The sequence below is a fragment of the Chenopodium album genome, chromosome 18, assembly GCF_948465745.1.
Source record: "Chenopodium album chromosome 18, dcCheAlbu1.1, whole genome shotgun sequence".
Taxonomy (NCBI): Eukaryota; Viridiplantae; Streptophyta; class Magnoliopsida; order Caryophyllales; family Amaranthaceae; genus Chenopodium; species Chenopodium album.
Genome location: NC_137851.1, coordinates 44901436 through 44917492, shown reverse-complemented (window position 1 = coordinate 44917492; position 16057 = coordinate 44901436). Strand labels below are relative to the sequence as shown.

The window sequence follows — 16057 nt, the reverse complement described above, 5'->3', positions numbered from 1 at the left end:
GTAGTAGAATATATTAATTGATTTTCCATTTCTTTTGTCTGGCCAATTTTGTTTCTTTTGGTTTATTTTTGTGGGTTTTGTGTTTACCTTATTGTAGAGGTTCACCATTTCTTCTACTTCAATTACGACAATCTTCTCAGCTTCTTTATCAAATAATGTCATTTGGCAGCTTTTACTCCCATCATCTAATTCCACCTTCAATAAATACCTCTGTGTGGGCTGTATTTGTAAATTGTTGTAATTGTAATTTTTTTTTAAAAAAATAATTTCTTACCTTGATTTTGGGTATTTCACTCGTAGTTGACAAACCCTACAAAACCGATCATCATGTATCTTTCGCTTGCATGTGTCACATAATAAATATTTCCATTGTCCATCAGTGTGAAGATCCATTGTTATTCCCCTGCAAGTGAATACTCCCTTTTTTGGGTGTGTAGGTATTAATTGATTGGTTTGATCTGAAAATGTACAATAATGTTGTTTCTTGTGTTTTGTTTGAAGTTGTATAATGTATGGTGTTTTTTTTTATATTTTTTGTATATCCTTTATAAAAAGGATACACAACTAAACCATCAAATCAAAATTTACTTTCTTTAAAAAGTTGTAATCAATTTTTTCCTCTCATTGTTAGTCAACCATCATGGCAATGAAATTATTTTTATAAAGTCCTTCTATAAAGTCCTGCGTTGAGCTAGAATTATGTAGTTGTAACTTATGAGCTAGAATTATAAAGTCCTCAGAAACTGATTTAATAATAATAAATGTAATCACATACATGAAAGGGTGATAATTAAGCTAGAATTTCACTTGATCAAAGTGACAATGAGAAATTAGCCAACTATACAGAGTAAACGGAGCTTTGTTTATAATAAGTAGACACCCAAAAGGAAATATATGCATTATATTTTTTAAAAAATTGATTTGTATGATAAGAAGAAAGTACCTTAGGCTATTGGAATGAAATGTCAAGTGTCAACCACTGAAATTAGCCTCAAACAACTCTGCAAATTCCAACATTAAAAGAATGAAATTAACATAACAAATGATGGTTTTGATCAAGTTTTCAAGCTAGGGAGGTTTTGGGATTAGTCTGAATAGGTTTTTCATTTGTATTATTAGTTTTACAAACTAAAAACGCATTGTTCGTACCTCATAAATTGACATTTAAGAAATTGACAACAACAACAAAAAAAAAAATGAAACTTTTAGGTTATTTTTTAATCACTCTAAGACAATAGCTACTGCCACAAATCAATAAAATGAGGATACTTTCAGAGCAAAACACCTTTACTTGATCACTCGACCGCAATAACTACAAACAAAATTCAATGAAATATGTAAACCTTTAGAACGTTGTGACAACTTTGCAGCATAATATGGTTAGTTTTATAGTGAAAGGTTGAGTGGTAGTACATGTCACACATATTAATTCAACCATTAATTCCACAAATTTAGCCAGAAAAATTTTAACTGTTAACTATTATAATATGAGGCAATTCAATAGTTTAGTCTATTTTTTTTTTTTCAGCAATTCTAATTACTACTCTTTAAATGATTGAATACTTTAGTGAGTCAAAAATTGATAATATTGTAGTCACAATCTTCATAACGATTACTTATTCAACTGATTTATAATCATCTCAATTATTCTATTTAATAATATTGATTATACAATCAAGGCAATTAAATGATTTTATTTCACAATCAAGACAATTAAAACCCAAATTTCACTTAGGATACTTCTCAAAATCATAGATTGGTTACCTCTTTTTGAGGGGTTGCAAACCGTCAAGTGAAAACATTGGCGGCGTCGACAGCCGACGACCTATCCTCCACCATGATGGACATGGCTTTCCCGTCCTTTAGTATGCCGACCACCATTGTCCGAATTCGTGGTTCCTGATATTTGTTGGAGCTTTTTTTGTGTAGAACCATGAACCATGATGATTCCATATTGTTTTGATACCAAAATTAAAGATTTGGGACTTTGTTTGGGTTGTTTATATTTCGTGAAAAAGTATGAGTATTCACTTTTAAAGGATTGATAGAGGAAGAAGACAACATTTCTTTTTATTTATTCTTTTATAATTTTATATTTTAAGAAAGAAATGCAAAAATATTGCTATTTGTTTGTGAAGTATTTTTATAGAAAGAAATGACGTGCTCATGTATTACAATGACTTGAATGCATTTGAGGGATTTTATAATTTTGTTTAAATATAGATATCAATTGCTATTTTAATAGGGTGAATAAAATAAATATTGTTATTTTAATAGGGTGAATAAGGTGAAAAGGTTTGATGATGTGGCAGTTGATGATGTGGTAATTTTGCTGACTTGGCTTAATTAGGGGGGAAAATTGACATGTGGCGGATTGTAACTCCTTGCATTTGAGTTTTAATAATAATATTGATTCCTTTGTTTTTTAAAGAGGAAAAACTTGGAGCTTATCTCAGTCTTGACGATGCAGGCATTTTAAATTCTTGCAAAGGAGCACACTGGTGATTTCCATATGTACACCAACTTAAGGTGTGTTCGGCATTAGCTTTTAAGGTAGCAGTTAGCTTTCAGAACTAGACAAAATACTACCTTAATTAAAATAATACTAGTATTAGTGTTTGGTAAAGTAGCGTTTTAACTAGCTATTAGAGCCTTAGAGGTAGAGGTAGGTTTTAAGTAGCTATTGTTGAAAGCTAAAAAAGATAGCTTTTGAAATTTTAGAGTAGCGTTCAACCTTATTTTTTTTTAGTGTTTTTTTACTTTTTATTTAATGGAAAAATTGCTAAAAATAATCCCAACTTTCACGTATTCGCTTTAAATAATCCCAACTTTGTATTATTATTAAATAATCCCAATTTTGGGGTGTATTCGTTCAAAGGCCTAAGTGACCGGTAACCTGTAAAAGAGGTAATTTTTTTTTTTTTGGTTTAAAACGTGATTGGTTGAAATTTAAAAAAATAAATAAAGAGAAACTTAAAATAATAAAAACCGCAGCCCCACCACCGCAACCCCAACCGCCACCAATATATATATAAAAAAAAAGTGACTCTAATTTTACATAATAATCTCTCGTAAAAAAAATAACATAATAATCTTTTTATCATATTGACTAATATAGACCAATTGACCAAACTGGTATATAAAAAAGACCCCTAACGATAATTTGGCAAATAAAATAGCTCTGATGACAAATTAGTAAAAAAAAAACCTAACCCCAAGCGACAATTAAGTAAAAAATTCATATCAAGTGACAATTAACCCAAAATATATAAAAAATTTCCGAAAAACAACTCCCGAATGCTTAATTTAGTTCGTTTTCCGTGGTTTTTCTTACCTAATTTTTTAACCCCCTTTTCAGAATTAACAATTTGAAGAAAAATTATTGTTTAAATTAATTTTCACGTTATTTTCCTATCCCTTATTATCGAAATTTTTTTAAAAGGGGTTGGAAATAAATTTGATATCGGGATTTAGCAAAATAAAAGGAGATGACATTTAAATTTTAAAATGGGGAAAATAATTTTAAAAAATACAATAACAAATTGAATTAGGAAATTTAAAGACTTAGTTGAAAAAAAAAAGATATTTTGGTCTCAATGTCTGCCGAGATTAATTTTTTACCAAATTGTCGCTTGGAGTTAACTTTTTTTTTTTTACCATATTGTTGCTGGAGTTATTTTTTTTTTTTTACCAAATTGTCGCTATGAGTCTTTTTTTATTTACCAATCTGGTTAATTGGCCGACTAATATATTAAAACTCTCATTATAAAATCTATTACTTACAACCTTTACTATAATACAATGATTTTTTTTTTTCACACATTGATTTTTTTTACACATTGACCTTTTTTTAAATTTTTTTTCTTTTTTATCTAATGTAATGACATTTATTTCAAAGTAACAACATTTATACTATAGCACCCCTCCTCTCTTTAGAATACCAATAATAATAATACGATAATATAATTTAGAGAGAACTTTGGGAGTATTACTGCCATGTGATAATTTAAGGCTAATTCAAAACCAACTAACTGATCAATGGAACCAAAACCAATTTTTATTTTATTTTATTTATTTATTTATTTAGTTTTTTTCAACTTTACCAATATTGTTGATTATAAACTTAATAAAGAAACTTCATCAAAAGGAAAACCTAAACTAGATGATCAATTCTGAACTCCTAATGCAACATATATACTTCACTTAAAATCACGACCGCTTATAAAAGTTGATAAATAGTGTGAATCAAAACAAAAAAGAAATACAAATTAGCAAAAAACTACGCTAATTACATATATACACATGCAACAATGACAACAACATTCAGCATTCCAAATTTCCGTGTAGTGTTGCACTACATTGATAACATTTATACATTTGTATTACATGTGTGAGGGTTAGTAAGTGAAATTCGGATACATTTGTATTACATGTATCATGAATTTATAAAATAACAAAACATTGAAAAATAAAGACTACAAAAATTTATGAGAAATAGTTTTAAAAAAAGGTAAAAGATAATTACTTATTAATTTTTACCACAAATTTGATGTCAAATCATTTTAAAATATTCAATTTTCTAGAATTTATCCATCTAAAATTATTTTCTCCCAAAAATAATTCAAGCTTTCATTTTCAAATTTCAAAGATTTAAAATTTAAAATTTAATATCATTCTTTTAGAAAATTCTCTCTTATAAAATCCATCATATTTTTTCATCTTTGATTATTTTTTTTAGTTATAACATTCATTAAGGTCATTTGTTTTTCTTAAGATGTCATTTATATGATATAATGACATTCTTTATAAAAACAATTATGGTGTATTTATTCGATATAATGATGTACAATTAACTATCTAAATTATGTTCTTTTCATATGTCCATTTATTATAGGAACAATTGCCTACAATAACCCGACCTTTGCCTCATCCGCCCAAAATAATCCCACTTTTCAATTATTTTTTAATTATTTGACATTTCATGCCAATCCGCTTGTAGTGGTCCCAGGTGACCAATAACCTAACAAATATGTAATTTTTTTGGATTTTAAAGTACACGAGTCACCACGTGAATTATCTAAAATTTTAAATTAAAAAGAATTTGAATTAAAAAAAAAACCTCGAAGCTCACAAGCTGAAATCAGGGCAAGGGAAGGGACGGAGGTCGAAATCGGGGCGGGGGAAGGGGAAGGAGGTCAGAATCAAGACGGGGGAAGGGGAGGAGGGCTGAAATTGTGACCAGGAAGGAAGAGGCCAGGGGGCTGAAATCGAGACGAGGAAGGGGATGAGGGGCCAAAATTGGGGCGGGGGAAGGAGAGGGGGGCCTGGATCGAGATGGGGATGTGTAGACACCCAAATGTGTCTCCCCAAAACCAAACCCAGTGATGAATACCTTTTGCGTCGAATGATTATCGAACGAGGTGAAAGTGTGAAAGGTCAAGTGTTGCGGTTAGTTTTATTAAAAATTCTTTCTTTCTGTTTTCGAAAACAACTCTATTTTATGAAAACAGCCAATCCAGTTTAGTTTGGTCCACGATAAGGGTCCAATAATAGTGTAGTTGGATGGGGCTTACAAAGAGCTTTCCAACGATATATTATAAGCCCAATTCCGATGAATAATGAGGAAGTTATGACCAAAATACTAAACTGGGCCCGGTTTGGTCTTTACATGCGGCCCGATGATCTAGGGGAGGGCCCAATGTTAATTATTATTCCTAAAGTTATTAGAATTGATTATAGTCTTCTAGAATTCTTTAGAAGGTTCTCTTTAATCCTAATAAGATTAGAATTAATAATTAGATTTTGATAAGTTTTATTTGGAATAAAATATTATTTTATGAAAAATACGATTTCAGTTTTCATACGGACTTTACAAATCAATTTTGATTCATATGTGGACTCCGTGTTGAAAGCGCGTAGGAATCCAGGCTGTCGCCACGCGACAAGCCCTGTCGCCTAGCGACAAGGTCGGTTTTGCAGCGACAGCGTGGAGTTTTATTCCTTATCAAATTCTACTTATTTCCGGACTGTTTTCTTATAAATAGGGTCCTGAACCTCCGTTTTTATTCATCAATTATCAATCTACAATCATCAATTTTAATCATCAATAATCATCATCTCTCTCTTTCTCTCTCTAAAAGCTAGAAGCTCTCTCTCTCTATTCTTTTTCTAAACCTTCCCTCTAACAAAATTCCGCATTCACGAGGTCTAGAAACACCTAGCCAAGTTCGAAGTTACCTTCGTCCTAGACGTGAAAGGTTATAATTTCTGAGGGTTTGGTCCCAAATCTCTCTTTCAATTATTTAATTTAATTGTTTGATTTTATTATTTTCCTTGAAATTACTAACGCGTGTATTTTGTTATTAGAAAGAGGCACGAGGCATCAAAGTATGTAATCTTATTGCTCTATTCTTGTAGAAAGCATGTTTAAATTTGTTTAATTCCTAGTATCATGTTAGGATGTTATTATTGCTTTCTAGTATCATGTTTAGGGTGCCTTTTATTCTTTTCTAATATCATGTTAGTATCATGTTAGGGCTAAAGCTTTGATCTTTATTGCTTAGTGACATGCTAGGATTTGTTATTAATCTTGTTAGTATCATGCCTAGGATCTTGCTATTATTGTGCTTTAACATGATTATAATTGTTATTTTATGATTATGATGATTGTTATTATGTTGCTTGATATATATTATTGTTATTGCTTGATCACGCCCTCTCTTGCAGGTTTAAAGGGAATTTGTACTTGTAATCACGCTTAATAAGATAATTAATAATCTTATTTAGGGCTAATATGATTATATTTCAAGTGATCGCCAATAATAGTTTTATTCGTGCATTAAGTTCAACCAACATAGATAAACAGGTTTAGGGTTAATCTGTTGATTGCATGTTAGTCAGAAAGCGCACATGAATACGAGAAGAATAAAGTAGAGGCCTATTTTTAGGGCAGGTTCAATCTCTTTTAGGTTGGATTTGTACCTTCATCCCCGAACCCCATTTGGTTCAAGACCTTTTGGAGTTGACGATCTCCTGGATCGTTAAGGGGTGTAATCTTCACCTTGTGAACGGTTTACAAGTTCTTAAAACTTGTTGGCGACTCTTTTGCTCTAGCTTCCTTCCCTTTGGACGCCACCATGCTTAAGTGTATGATCACAGTGGGGTTCAAGCTTGGGGTTAATGGCTTGAAATATTCCCTACAGGATGGAAAGGGTTTTTTCGAGGGTGGTTGGTGGTTTAGGCCTTCGGAGGAGTGGGGAAGGGAGTCGATGGTTTAGGGGGAAGGTTAAAGCAAATGAACATCAACATAAAAGAACATACTATTCAAGTTAAAAGATCATAATTTGCATTATTGAAACCCAAAGAACATTTTTAGTCTACAGTACAAACCGGCCTTAAAGAACATTGTTTGTAATGTAACGAACATATATTTCAAACTCAAAGAACAAATTGATCAGGCTCAAAGAACATATTCCAATCTAATTAAAAAAATAACTATGAATCCAAGAAGTTGTAAAAGAATTAACCGTAATATGAAAAACATCATCTTCAACTTCAGAAAATTACACAATAATAGAAAAATCATTTAGAAAAGACAAAATTGCTCTCAACACTCTGAACTATAGCTTGGGTATTCCCAGCACCCTGTACTTTGCTTAGTAGCGAAAACACCACAAACTAATGACTTGGGTTCAAAGCGCACCTTTAGTGAGTTTTTCGGCCACCATTTTCACTGGAGTCGGTGAATTAAATTTTTATTTTTCGACTTGCGTGTCGAAAAAATGTCTGTAAAAGTTTCGAAGGTCATTTTGACCCTTAAGGCCCTAAATTGAGCTCGAAACAAGCATGATTCGTTTAGTGTGTTACAACATATCTCGATTTGCGGCGTGTCATTATTTTTTAAGCCGAATTGAGTCATTTACGCTATTTTTTTTTGCTAATTTCGAGCTCAATTTGGACTCTTAAGAAACAAATGACCCCCGAAACCTTTATGGGGCATTTTTCGACACGCAAATCAAATAACAAATATTTAATTCACCGGCTCCGACGAGAATGGTGGCCGAAAAACTCACTAAAGGTGCACTTTGCACCCAAGTCATAAGTTTGTGGTGTTTTGGCTACTAAGGAAAGTACAGGGTGTTGGGTGCACCCAAGCCATAGTTCAGAGTGTTGAGGCCAATTTTGCCTTTAAAAACTGAAAAATACCTTTTCTCTCAACAACGAATTCGTTAATTACATCTTTTTATTAAAAGACTCATTGGAAAGATAAATTCAACTCCGTAACAACATTGTATCACTTCGAAATTAAACATTTATTGTGGTTTTTCTCTATATAAAATCAATCTCTCTTTATACAACAATAATGAAATTCGGTTTACCTAAAGTATATTCTATTAATATGGAATGTAAAAAAAGTAAATCAATTCCATAAATCACGGAATATAAATAACAAATCAATACCTTAAATCAAAGAGGAAATCATTTTGATTTTTTTTGCTCGTGTAATTAATATTTGTATACAATGTTCTTTCCTCGCTTTTTAACCTTTGTATTTAAACTGTGCGTTGTACCATGCGCATGATGCAAGGTACATGCAGATGTTTGATGAATTTTTCATCTAAAAACCAACCAAATGATAAACTTTAGGAAATTTTGTCAATTGCAGGCATTTAAAGTTTGTATTTTGCGCATTGCAACCAGTTAAATTTTTTTGCAAATTATAGCCCAAAAAGTACTAATAACTTGTTAATTGCCACCCAAATCAATATTTTCATCGATTTGTGTGCTGAAAAATGTCCCGTAAAGGTTTTAGTGGTCATTTTAGTCATTCAGATTCCGAATTGAGCTCGGAATTAGTAAAAAATAACGTAATTGGCTCGTTTTGCGTATCAAAAAATATATTGATTTGTGTGCAACTATTTTTTGCCGTGAAACTGAGGTGCTTACGTTAATTTATTGCCAATTCCGAGCTCAATTTGGATCGTTAGGAACTAAAATGACCCCTAAAATCTTGACGGAATTTTTTTGACACGCAAATCGATGAAAAAATTAAATTGGGTGACAATTTACAATTTATTAGTAATTCTTGGCTGCAATTTGAAATTAGTTTTTTTTTAATAGATTTGTAATTATGTTTTTACATGATTGTGATTTGCAAAATACAAAAATGAAATGTCTGTAATTGGTAAATTTTAATGTGTCCAAAATTTGTAAATTAATCGGAAAATTCATAAGTCTTCCATATAGTTGACTTGACTCACATCACAAACCCAATTAATTCTCCATCCACGTCTAAGTTAGTATCAGTAGCCAATAACACATCGCCACGTCCTCCATCACAAAGATGAACCGTCAGATCCTCCACGGTGTCACCTTGTAACCAATGAAACCGCATGATACGGTGGCACTTCATAGGTCACGTGACCTCCCTACCTCCTTCTTTTATCCCCAGTTTATATAATCACATCACATTCCCCACAACAAAACATAAGATTTAGAAATCACAGAAGAGAGAGAAAACTATCAATTGTGTGAGTGAGTGTGGAAGCTACTAGAACTTCTTCCAGTTGGTAGCCATTAACGATGAAGAAATGGACTCTTACGTCCCTCCTTTTTCTCTTATGCCTCCTCTTTCTTCTCCCAGATCAAGGTATTTTTCTCAGATTTTGATTCAATCATCGTTTTATTTGATCAATGTAATAAGATTTGGTATGAATTTTGATTTATGTACTTTGATCCGTTTATTTGATTGATTAATGTTGCACATTTGGATATCATTTTGAATCAATACATGAGATTCGCTTGGTAACTTGATATATGTTGCAAAATTTTAGTATGAATTTGAGTTTATTTGTATTTTGATCTGCGTAATAGCTAGTTAATGTTGCGCATTTTTTGTATGAATTTGAATACTTTGATTCGCATTATAGCTAGATTAATGTTGCATTGTTGTAGATTTTTAACTGTGAATTTGAATATATATTTACTTTGATCTGATTAATATTTTGATTGTTGCAGCAAATATTCAGTATAAATTTGAATTTCTGTGTAGGTTGATACGTTTAATAGAATGTTGCACATATTATGTATGAATTTGAATTTGAGAAATGGTGGATCTGGTATATTTAGGCAGGAATATACACGCGAATGCTGAAGAGGATTCGGATGAATTAGCGAATCCACCTAAGATTGAGGATAACCTTGGAGCTGTTCCACAAGGATTATCAACTGATTCGGATGTTGTTAAAAGGTTTACTTCATTTTTGATTTGTTTTTTTTTTTTTTTTTTTTTTTTTTTTTTTTTTTTTTTTTTTTTTTGAACTGTTTGTTGATGATTGTGAGGGGTTTATGGATTGTAGGGAGTCGGAATCGATGTCGAAAAAGACGCTTCGCAACTCTGCGGAGAAGTTTGAGTTTCAGGCTGAGGTTTCTCGGCTTATGGATATCATTATCAACTCTCTTTACAGTAACAAGGACATTTTCTTGAGAGAACTTATCTCCAATGCTTCAGATGTAAGTGCTGTGACCACTGCCAATAATTACCGTATTCGGAATCTATGACTACTAATTTTCGATATCTTGTCCTTTTCACTTAATGAGCAAATTTGGTGCAATTTTAGGCGTTGGATAAAATTAGGTTCTTGTCACTCACTGATAAAGAGGTCCTAGGTGAAGGTGACAATGCAAAGCTAGAAATTTTGGTGAGTTTTTGTTGTTTATTTGTTGTCTCTTTTTTTGTTGTGTATACAATGGTTTTGGTGATTGACCTGTTATGCAACAATTACAGATTAAATTGGATAAAGAGAAGAGGATTCTGTCGATTCGGGACAGAGGTATCGGAATGACAAAAGAAGACCTTATTAAGAACCTCGGGACCATTGCAAAATCCGGCACTTCAGGTATACAACAATCTTCTTTTGTATTCAATATTTGGAAAAAAATGTTCTATCATATTTGAATGTGTGCTTTACAATTTGGAGAAATGTTTATGCTATGTGAATGAAGAAGACTGATTCCACTGCCTACTATTTGATACAGCCTTCGTGGAGAAGATGCAGACAAGTGGAGACCTTAACTTGATTGGGCAGTTCGGAGTTGGGTTTTACTCTGTTTATCTTGTTGCTGACTATGTTGAAGTTATCAGCAAAAACAACGATGACAAACAGTGAGTTCAGCCTTCGTGGCTTGCATTTAAGTCCCCACATATTTGAATATCTGTTGCTTTTACTCTTGCTCATACCTGTGAATCTTTGTTATCCAGACATGTTTGGGAATCAAAGGCTGATGGGCAATTTGCTATTTCTGAGGACACATGGAATGAACCTCTAGGTCGTGGTACCGAGATAAGATTGCATCTTCGAGAAGAAGCTGGAGAATACTTGGAAGAAGCCAAATTGAAGGTTTGTGTACTGTTTTTAGTTCCCCTTTTATACTTTACGAATATGATAGCTACTTTCATTCATCTAACTGGAGTTATCCAGAGAGGTTTGAGAATGGCAAACTAAAACTATTGCTTTGTTGTACACTATTTGTGTTCCTTCCACCGTCTGTGGTAGTGTTATATTTCTATATCTACTTTGGAGGAAGTTTTTTCTAGTATGAGAATGATCAAAGTCGTGTGATTTGTACAAGTTAACAGTTGCATGCTTTAGCTGTATTCTCATCTTTGTCACACATTTAATATTAACATTTCTTTTGAATTCTGTTTTATGCAAGTAGATTTGTAGACCCTTGCCTGACTTTGTTGTCAGTGTTGATGCATTATTTTTCCATAATTATCACTCTGCATTTTTCCATGTCAGAATTTATCTGTTTTCTTATTTCTTCTTCCTTTTTCTGTAAGGCATGAATGAATAATCTTGACATCTGAATATTCTGATTGTTTCTCTTTCTGGAGGTTCTTTTCACTCCTGCTGTTACATCAAACTACTTTCTCAATTTGAACTATTTCTGGCTTTCTCATGCATTTGTAATCTTGGAAGTGTCTTTTGCGGATCTGTTTGATTGAAATGTTAGTTAATTTTGGTTTATGGCTGTTGTGATTTACAGGATTTGGTGAAAAGATATTCCGAATTCATTAATTTCCCCATTTATCTTTGGGCAACCAAGGAAGTTGAAAAAGAGGTTCCAGCAGATGACGATGACACAAGTGATGAAGAAGAAACCAGTATGCATTTTCTTAAATCACTTTGAGATAATTTGATGTGTTTTAATTCTGAGTTTGAAGGAGACTAATGTTTGTATTTTGTGACTGCTGAAAACAGCTGAAAGCAGTTCTGAGGAAGAATCTGAAGAAGATAAAGAAGATGAGGAAACTGAGAAGAAGCCAAAAACAAAGACAATCAAAGAAACAACTAATGAATGGGAACTTTTGAATGATGTGAAGGCCATATGGCTACGTAATCCAAAGGAGGTTACTGATGAGGAGTACACAAAATTCTACCATTCTTTGGCTAAGGTAAGCATAATTTTAGCTTGTGGGCTTGTATTCTGCAAGGTATCCATTATTCAATGTTGTCCAAATATCTGTCGTGTAGGATTTTGGTGATGAAAAGCCTTTGGCGTGGAGTCACTTTAATGCTGAAGGTGATGTTGAGTTCAAGGCTGTTCTCTTTGTTCCTCCAAAAGCTCCTCAAGATTTGTATGAGAGCTACTACAACAACAACAAAGCCAGTGTCAAATTATATGTTAGGCGAGTTTTCATCTCTGATGAATTTGATGAGCTTTTGCCCAAGTATCTCAGCTTCTTGCAGGTAATGAAAGAACTGCAACTGGTTTTGTAATAGCTTGACTCCAAATTGTTTTTAACATGATTCTGATGATTCTATCTTTATTTCCAGGGACTTGTTGATTCGGACACACTCCCACTCAATGTGTCACGAGAAATGCTTCAACAGCACAGCAGTCTAAAAACAATCAAGAAGAAGTTGATAAGGAAGGCCCTGGACATGATTCGCAAGATTGCAGAAGAGGATCCTGATGAAAATGATGGCAAGGATAAGAAGGGTAAGTTGTTTTTAAAAATCAGAACACTTCCCTATACATGGTGTAGATTATCGGATGTTCTATAATTCTGCTGTTTAACATAATAGCTATTTTGAACTCATTGTGCCTTAGAATGGGTTGGTTGATCAACAGGCCATCTCTCTGAAGTTTGAAGCAAGGAACCCCCCCTCCCCCCCCCCCCCCCCCCCCCCCCCTCCCCCAATCCTTCTTTTTCAACACTCTTTGATTAGCTTGATTTGGAGTTTGGGGGCTTTACTAGCACATATTACAAGATGTATAATGATGTTTTTAAAATATATACATAATCCAGCATTATATATTAAACCCACAAATAATCTGAGCTACATCTGTATGAAATAAATTATTTACTCTAATTACTGCCATTTTCACATTCTTTGCTGATGCCTTCCTAAAATCTCATTTTTTAATCTCCATTACAGATGTTGAGATGTCTGATGATGATGAGAAGAAGGGTCAGTATACAAAGTTCTGGAATGAATTTGGCAAGTCAGTCAAACTTGGAATTATAGAGGATGCCACAAACAGAAATCGTCTGGCCAAGCTTCTAAGATTTGAGACGTGAGTTACTGAAATTAAGGCTTTACTGCCTTAGAACATATGGTTGTCATGCCTCTCTATGGAACAATTTTGCTAACTTGGCTTTCTTCTTGAACAGTACAAAATCTGATGGTAAATTGACTTCCCTTGATCAGTACATCTCAAGAATGAAATCTGGGCAGAAGGATATCTTCTACATAACAGGTACCAACAAGGAGCAGTTGGAGAAATCCCCATTCCTTGAAAGGCTTTCAAAGAAAGGCTATGAGGTAACCAACGAAACTTGTTAACCTTTGCTTTGATATGGACTGCCTTTTCAGCTTCTGGTTTTACTCTATAAACTATTTTGTTAATGAACGTCTTTGTGCTTCAGGTCATCTTCTTCACTGATCCTGTGGATGAGTATTTGATGCAATACCTTATGGACTATGAAGACAAGAAATTCCAAAATGTTTCCAAGGAGGGTTTGAAACTGGGCAAGGACTCTAAAGACAAGGAGATCAAGGAGTCTTACAAGGAGCTGACTAAGTGGTGGAAAGGGACTCTTGCTAGTGAGAAGGTGGATGATGTCAAGATAAGCAACCGTTTAGCAGACACTCCTTGTGTTGTTGTGACTTCGAAATTTGGGTGGAGTGCAAACATGGAGAGAATCATGCAATCGCAAACACTCAGTGATGCTAATAAGCAAGCATATATGCGTGGTAAAAGGGTTCTTGAGATCAACCCTAGACACCCTATTGTCAAGGAGCTCCGAGAGAGAGTGGCGACAAATCCAGAGGTAAGATCTTGTAAAACTCGTTTTCTTCGACATGTTTAATATCATGGCATGGGCATAATTATGCATATGTAACTTGGAGGGTATAAACTCATAGCAAGTAAAAATCCAAATCTATTTGATTCAAACAATCCAATAACACCTCAACCTTCCCCAAAATCTCCCTCTGTATTTCCACGATTCCTCAAAAATGCCCCTTATTTCACCTCCTCAAAAATGCCCCTCTGTTGTTTTTAAACGCAACCATCTCTGATATGGGTTTTTATCACCCCTTATTTTCCTTCATTTTTTTGGTGTGTGTGTGGGGGTGGGTTAGTGAAACAGTGGCTGTGAAATAATGTATCCTTATCACTCTAGTGACTGGCTGACTGCCTATGCCATGTCATTTTTTGATCTTCTTGGTTTATGTCGCTAGTCTCAGTTCCTCATCCAAATTAACAAAACATATCTTGATTGAAAATGGTTTGTTCATCACTACATTAATGTCTGTTGCAATCTCCCCTTATTTCCTTTGATGGGATGCATCAGAAAGCTAAATAGTTTTGACCAATGTTCGTTGAATTTTTGTTCTTATTGGCTATCAACTTTATATTGCTACCAACTTTTTATATAGGATGACAGCGTCAAGCAAACAGCACGGCTTATGTATCAGACAGCTCTCTTTGAGAGTGGCTTCTTGCTGGATGACCCGAAGGATTTTGCTTCTCGTGTCTATGATTCTGTGAAGTCCAGCCTCAACATTAGCCCTGATGTAGCCGTAGAGGAAGAAGATGACACAGAGGAGCCTGAAGTCGAAACAAAGGAGGATGATTCTTCACCCAAGGAAGAAGCTGACGGTGTGAAAGACGAATTATAGATGACTTAAATGCCACTATATTGATATATCATGGGCCTAAAGGATCCGTCTTATTGAGTTTCTGATTACCATCACCAGGAAAAAGAAAATTCACTTTAGAATTCTGTAAACATAATGAAAAGAATTTTGTCTCAGTCAACATAGTAATATTAGAAGTAGACCAGATTTTTTCGGAGTTTTAATGGCTTGTCTGATTGTCTATGTCCAATCTGTTTATAGGCCATGGCCTGTTTAGAACATACTAGCGGAAGTTGATTGCATTCGTATGAAATTAGCCTCTAAGGAGGAAGTAGTAAATTGTACTTAAGTGAAAGGTAAAATGAAAGTGAACTAAGATGAGCATGGACTCCCAAATCAACTCGATAACTCTTGCATGAGGTGCAACAAATCTATAGTCAATATTATAAGATTTGAAAATAGGAATATCGTTAGACTGAGAGCGAGACTGAGAACCTGATAGCATTAGTCACGATAGAGTAAACAGCAAATAATCTTTCATAAGCTATAGAACACATTCCTGACTTGTATAAAAGCTCAAGTTTAGCTGGTCAAGTACCGAGTAAGGAATAAGCGAGTACATTGAACATGTTAGTATAGAGTGTAGAGTAGCGTTCTTTGTTTCAGTAATAGGTTAATCAGGCTTCCAATTAGCTGTTCATGGAAAGGGCTAAACATTATTCTTAATCAAGCCTATAATAAAAGTAACAATTATAAAGCAATGACCAAATTAATTAGTGATGTTGATAACAAAAATCTAGAGAACAATGCAGTGGATAAATATCATTTTGAACACATGATAAAAATTCATACATGTCAGAAAACTGGCTTACAGCCATGTTACAAGCACGAAGTTGATCACAAAC

The 16057-nt window shown here is 33.6% G+C and overlaps 1 protein-coding gene across 1 annotated transcript; it reads left to right on the top strand.

The window, feature by feature from the left end:
* The first annotated feature begins 9487 nt into the window (after positions 1-9487).
* LOC145592438 (endoplasmin homolog) lies at positions 9488-15376 on the top strand. The gene is made up of 15 exons (XM_081648891.1): positions 9488-9649; positions 10129-10249; positions 10359-10512; positions 10620-10700; positions 10787-10898; positions 11038-11164; positions 11261-11399; positions 12049-12166; positions 12264-12457; positions 12537-12752; positions 12840-13005; positions 13446-13584; positions 13682-13832; positions 13937-14341; positions 14952-15376. The coding sequence occupies exons 1-15, from the start codon at positions 9583-9585 to the stop codon at positions 15192-15194; spliced, it is 2433 nt and encodes an 810-aa protein (XP_081505017.1). The 5' UTR covers positions 9488-9582; the 3' UTR covers positions 15195-15376.
* The last annotated feature ends 681 nt before the right edge of the window (positions 15377-16057 follow it).

What these genes read in the sequence shown, in the direction of transcription:
- LOC145592438 (XM_081648891.1), top strand. Translation starts at nt 9,583, where the DNA reads ATGAAGAAATGGACTCTTACGTCCCTCCTTTTTCTCTTATGCCTCCTC. An exon ending in TCTACCATTCTTTGGCTAAG is followed by an intron (nt 12,458 to 12,536) that starts GTAAGCATAATT and finishes TCTGTCGTGTAG; the next exon opens with GATTTTGGTGATGAAAAGCC. An exon ending in AAGCTTCTAAGATTTGAGAC is followed by an intron (nt 13,585 to 13,681) that starts GTGAGTTACTGA and finishes CTTCTTGAACAG; the next exon opens with TACAAAATCTGATGGTAAAT.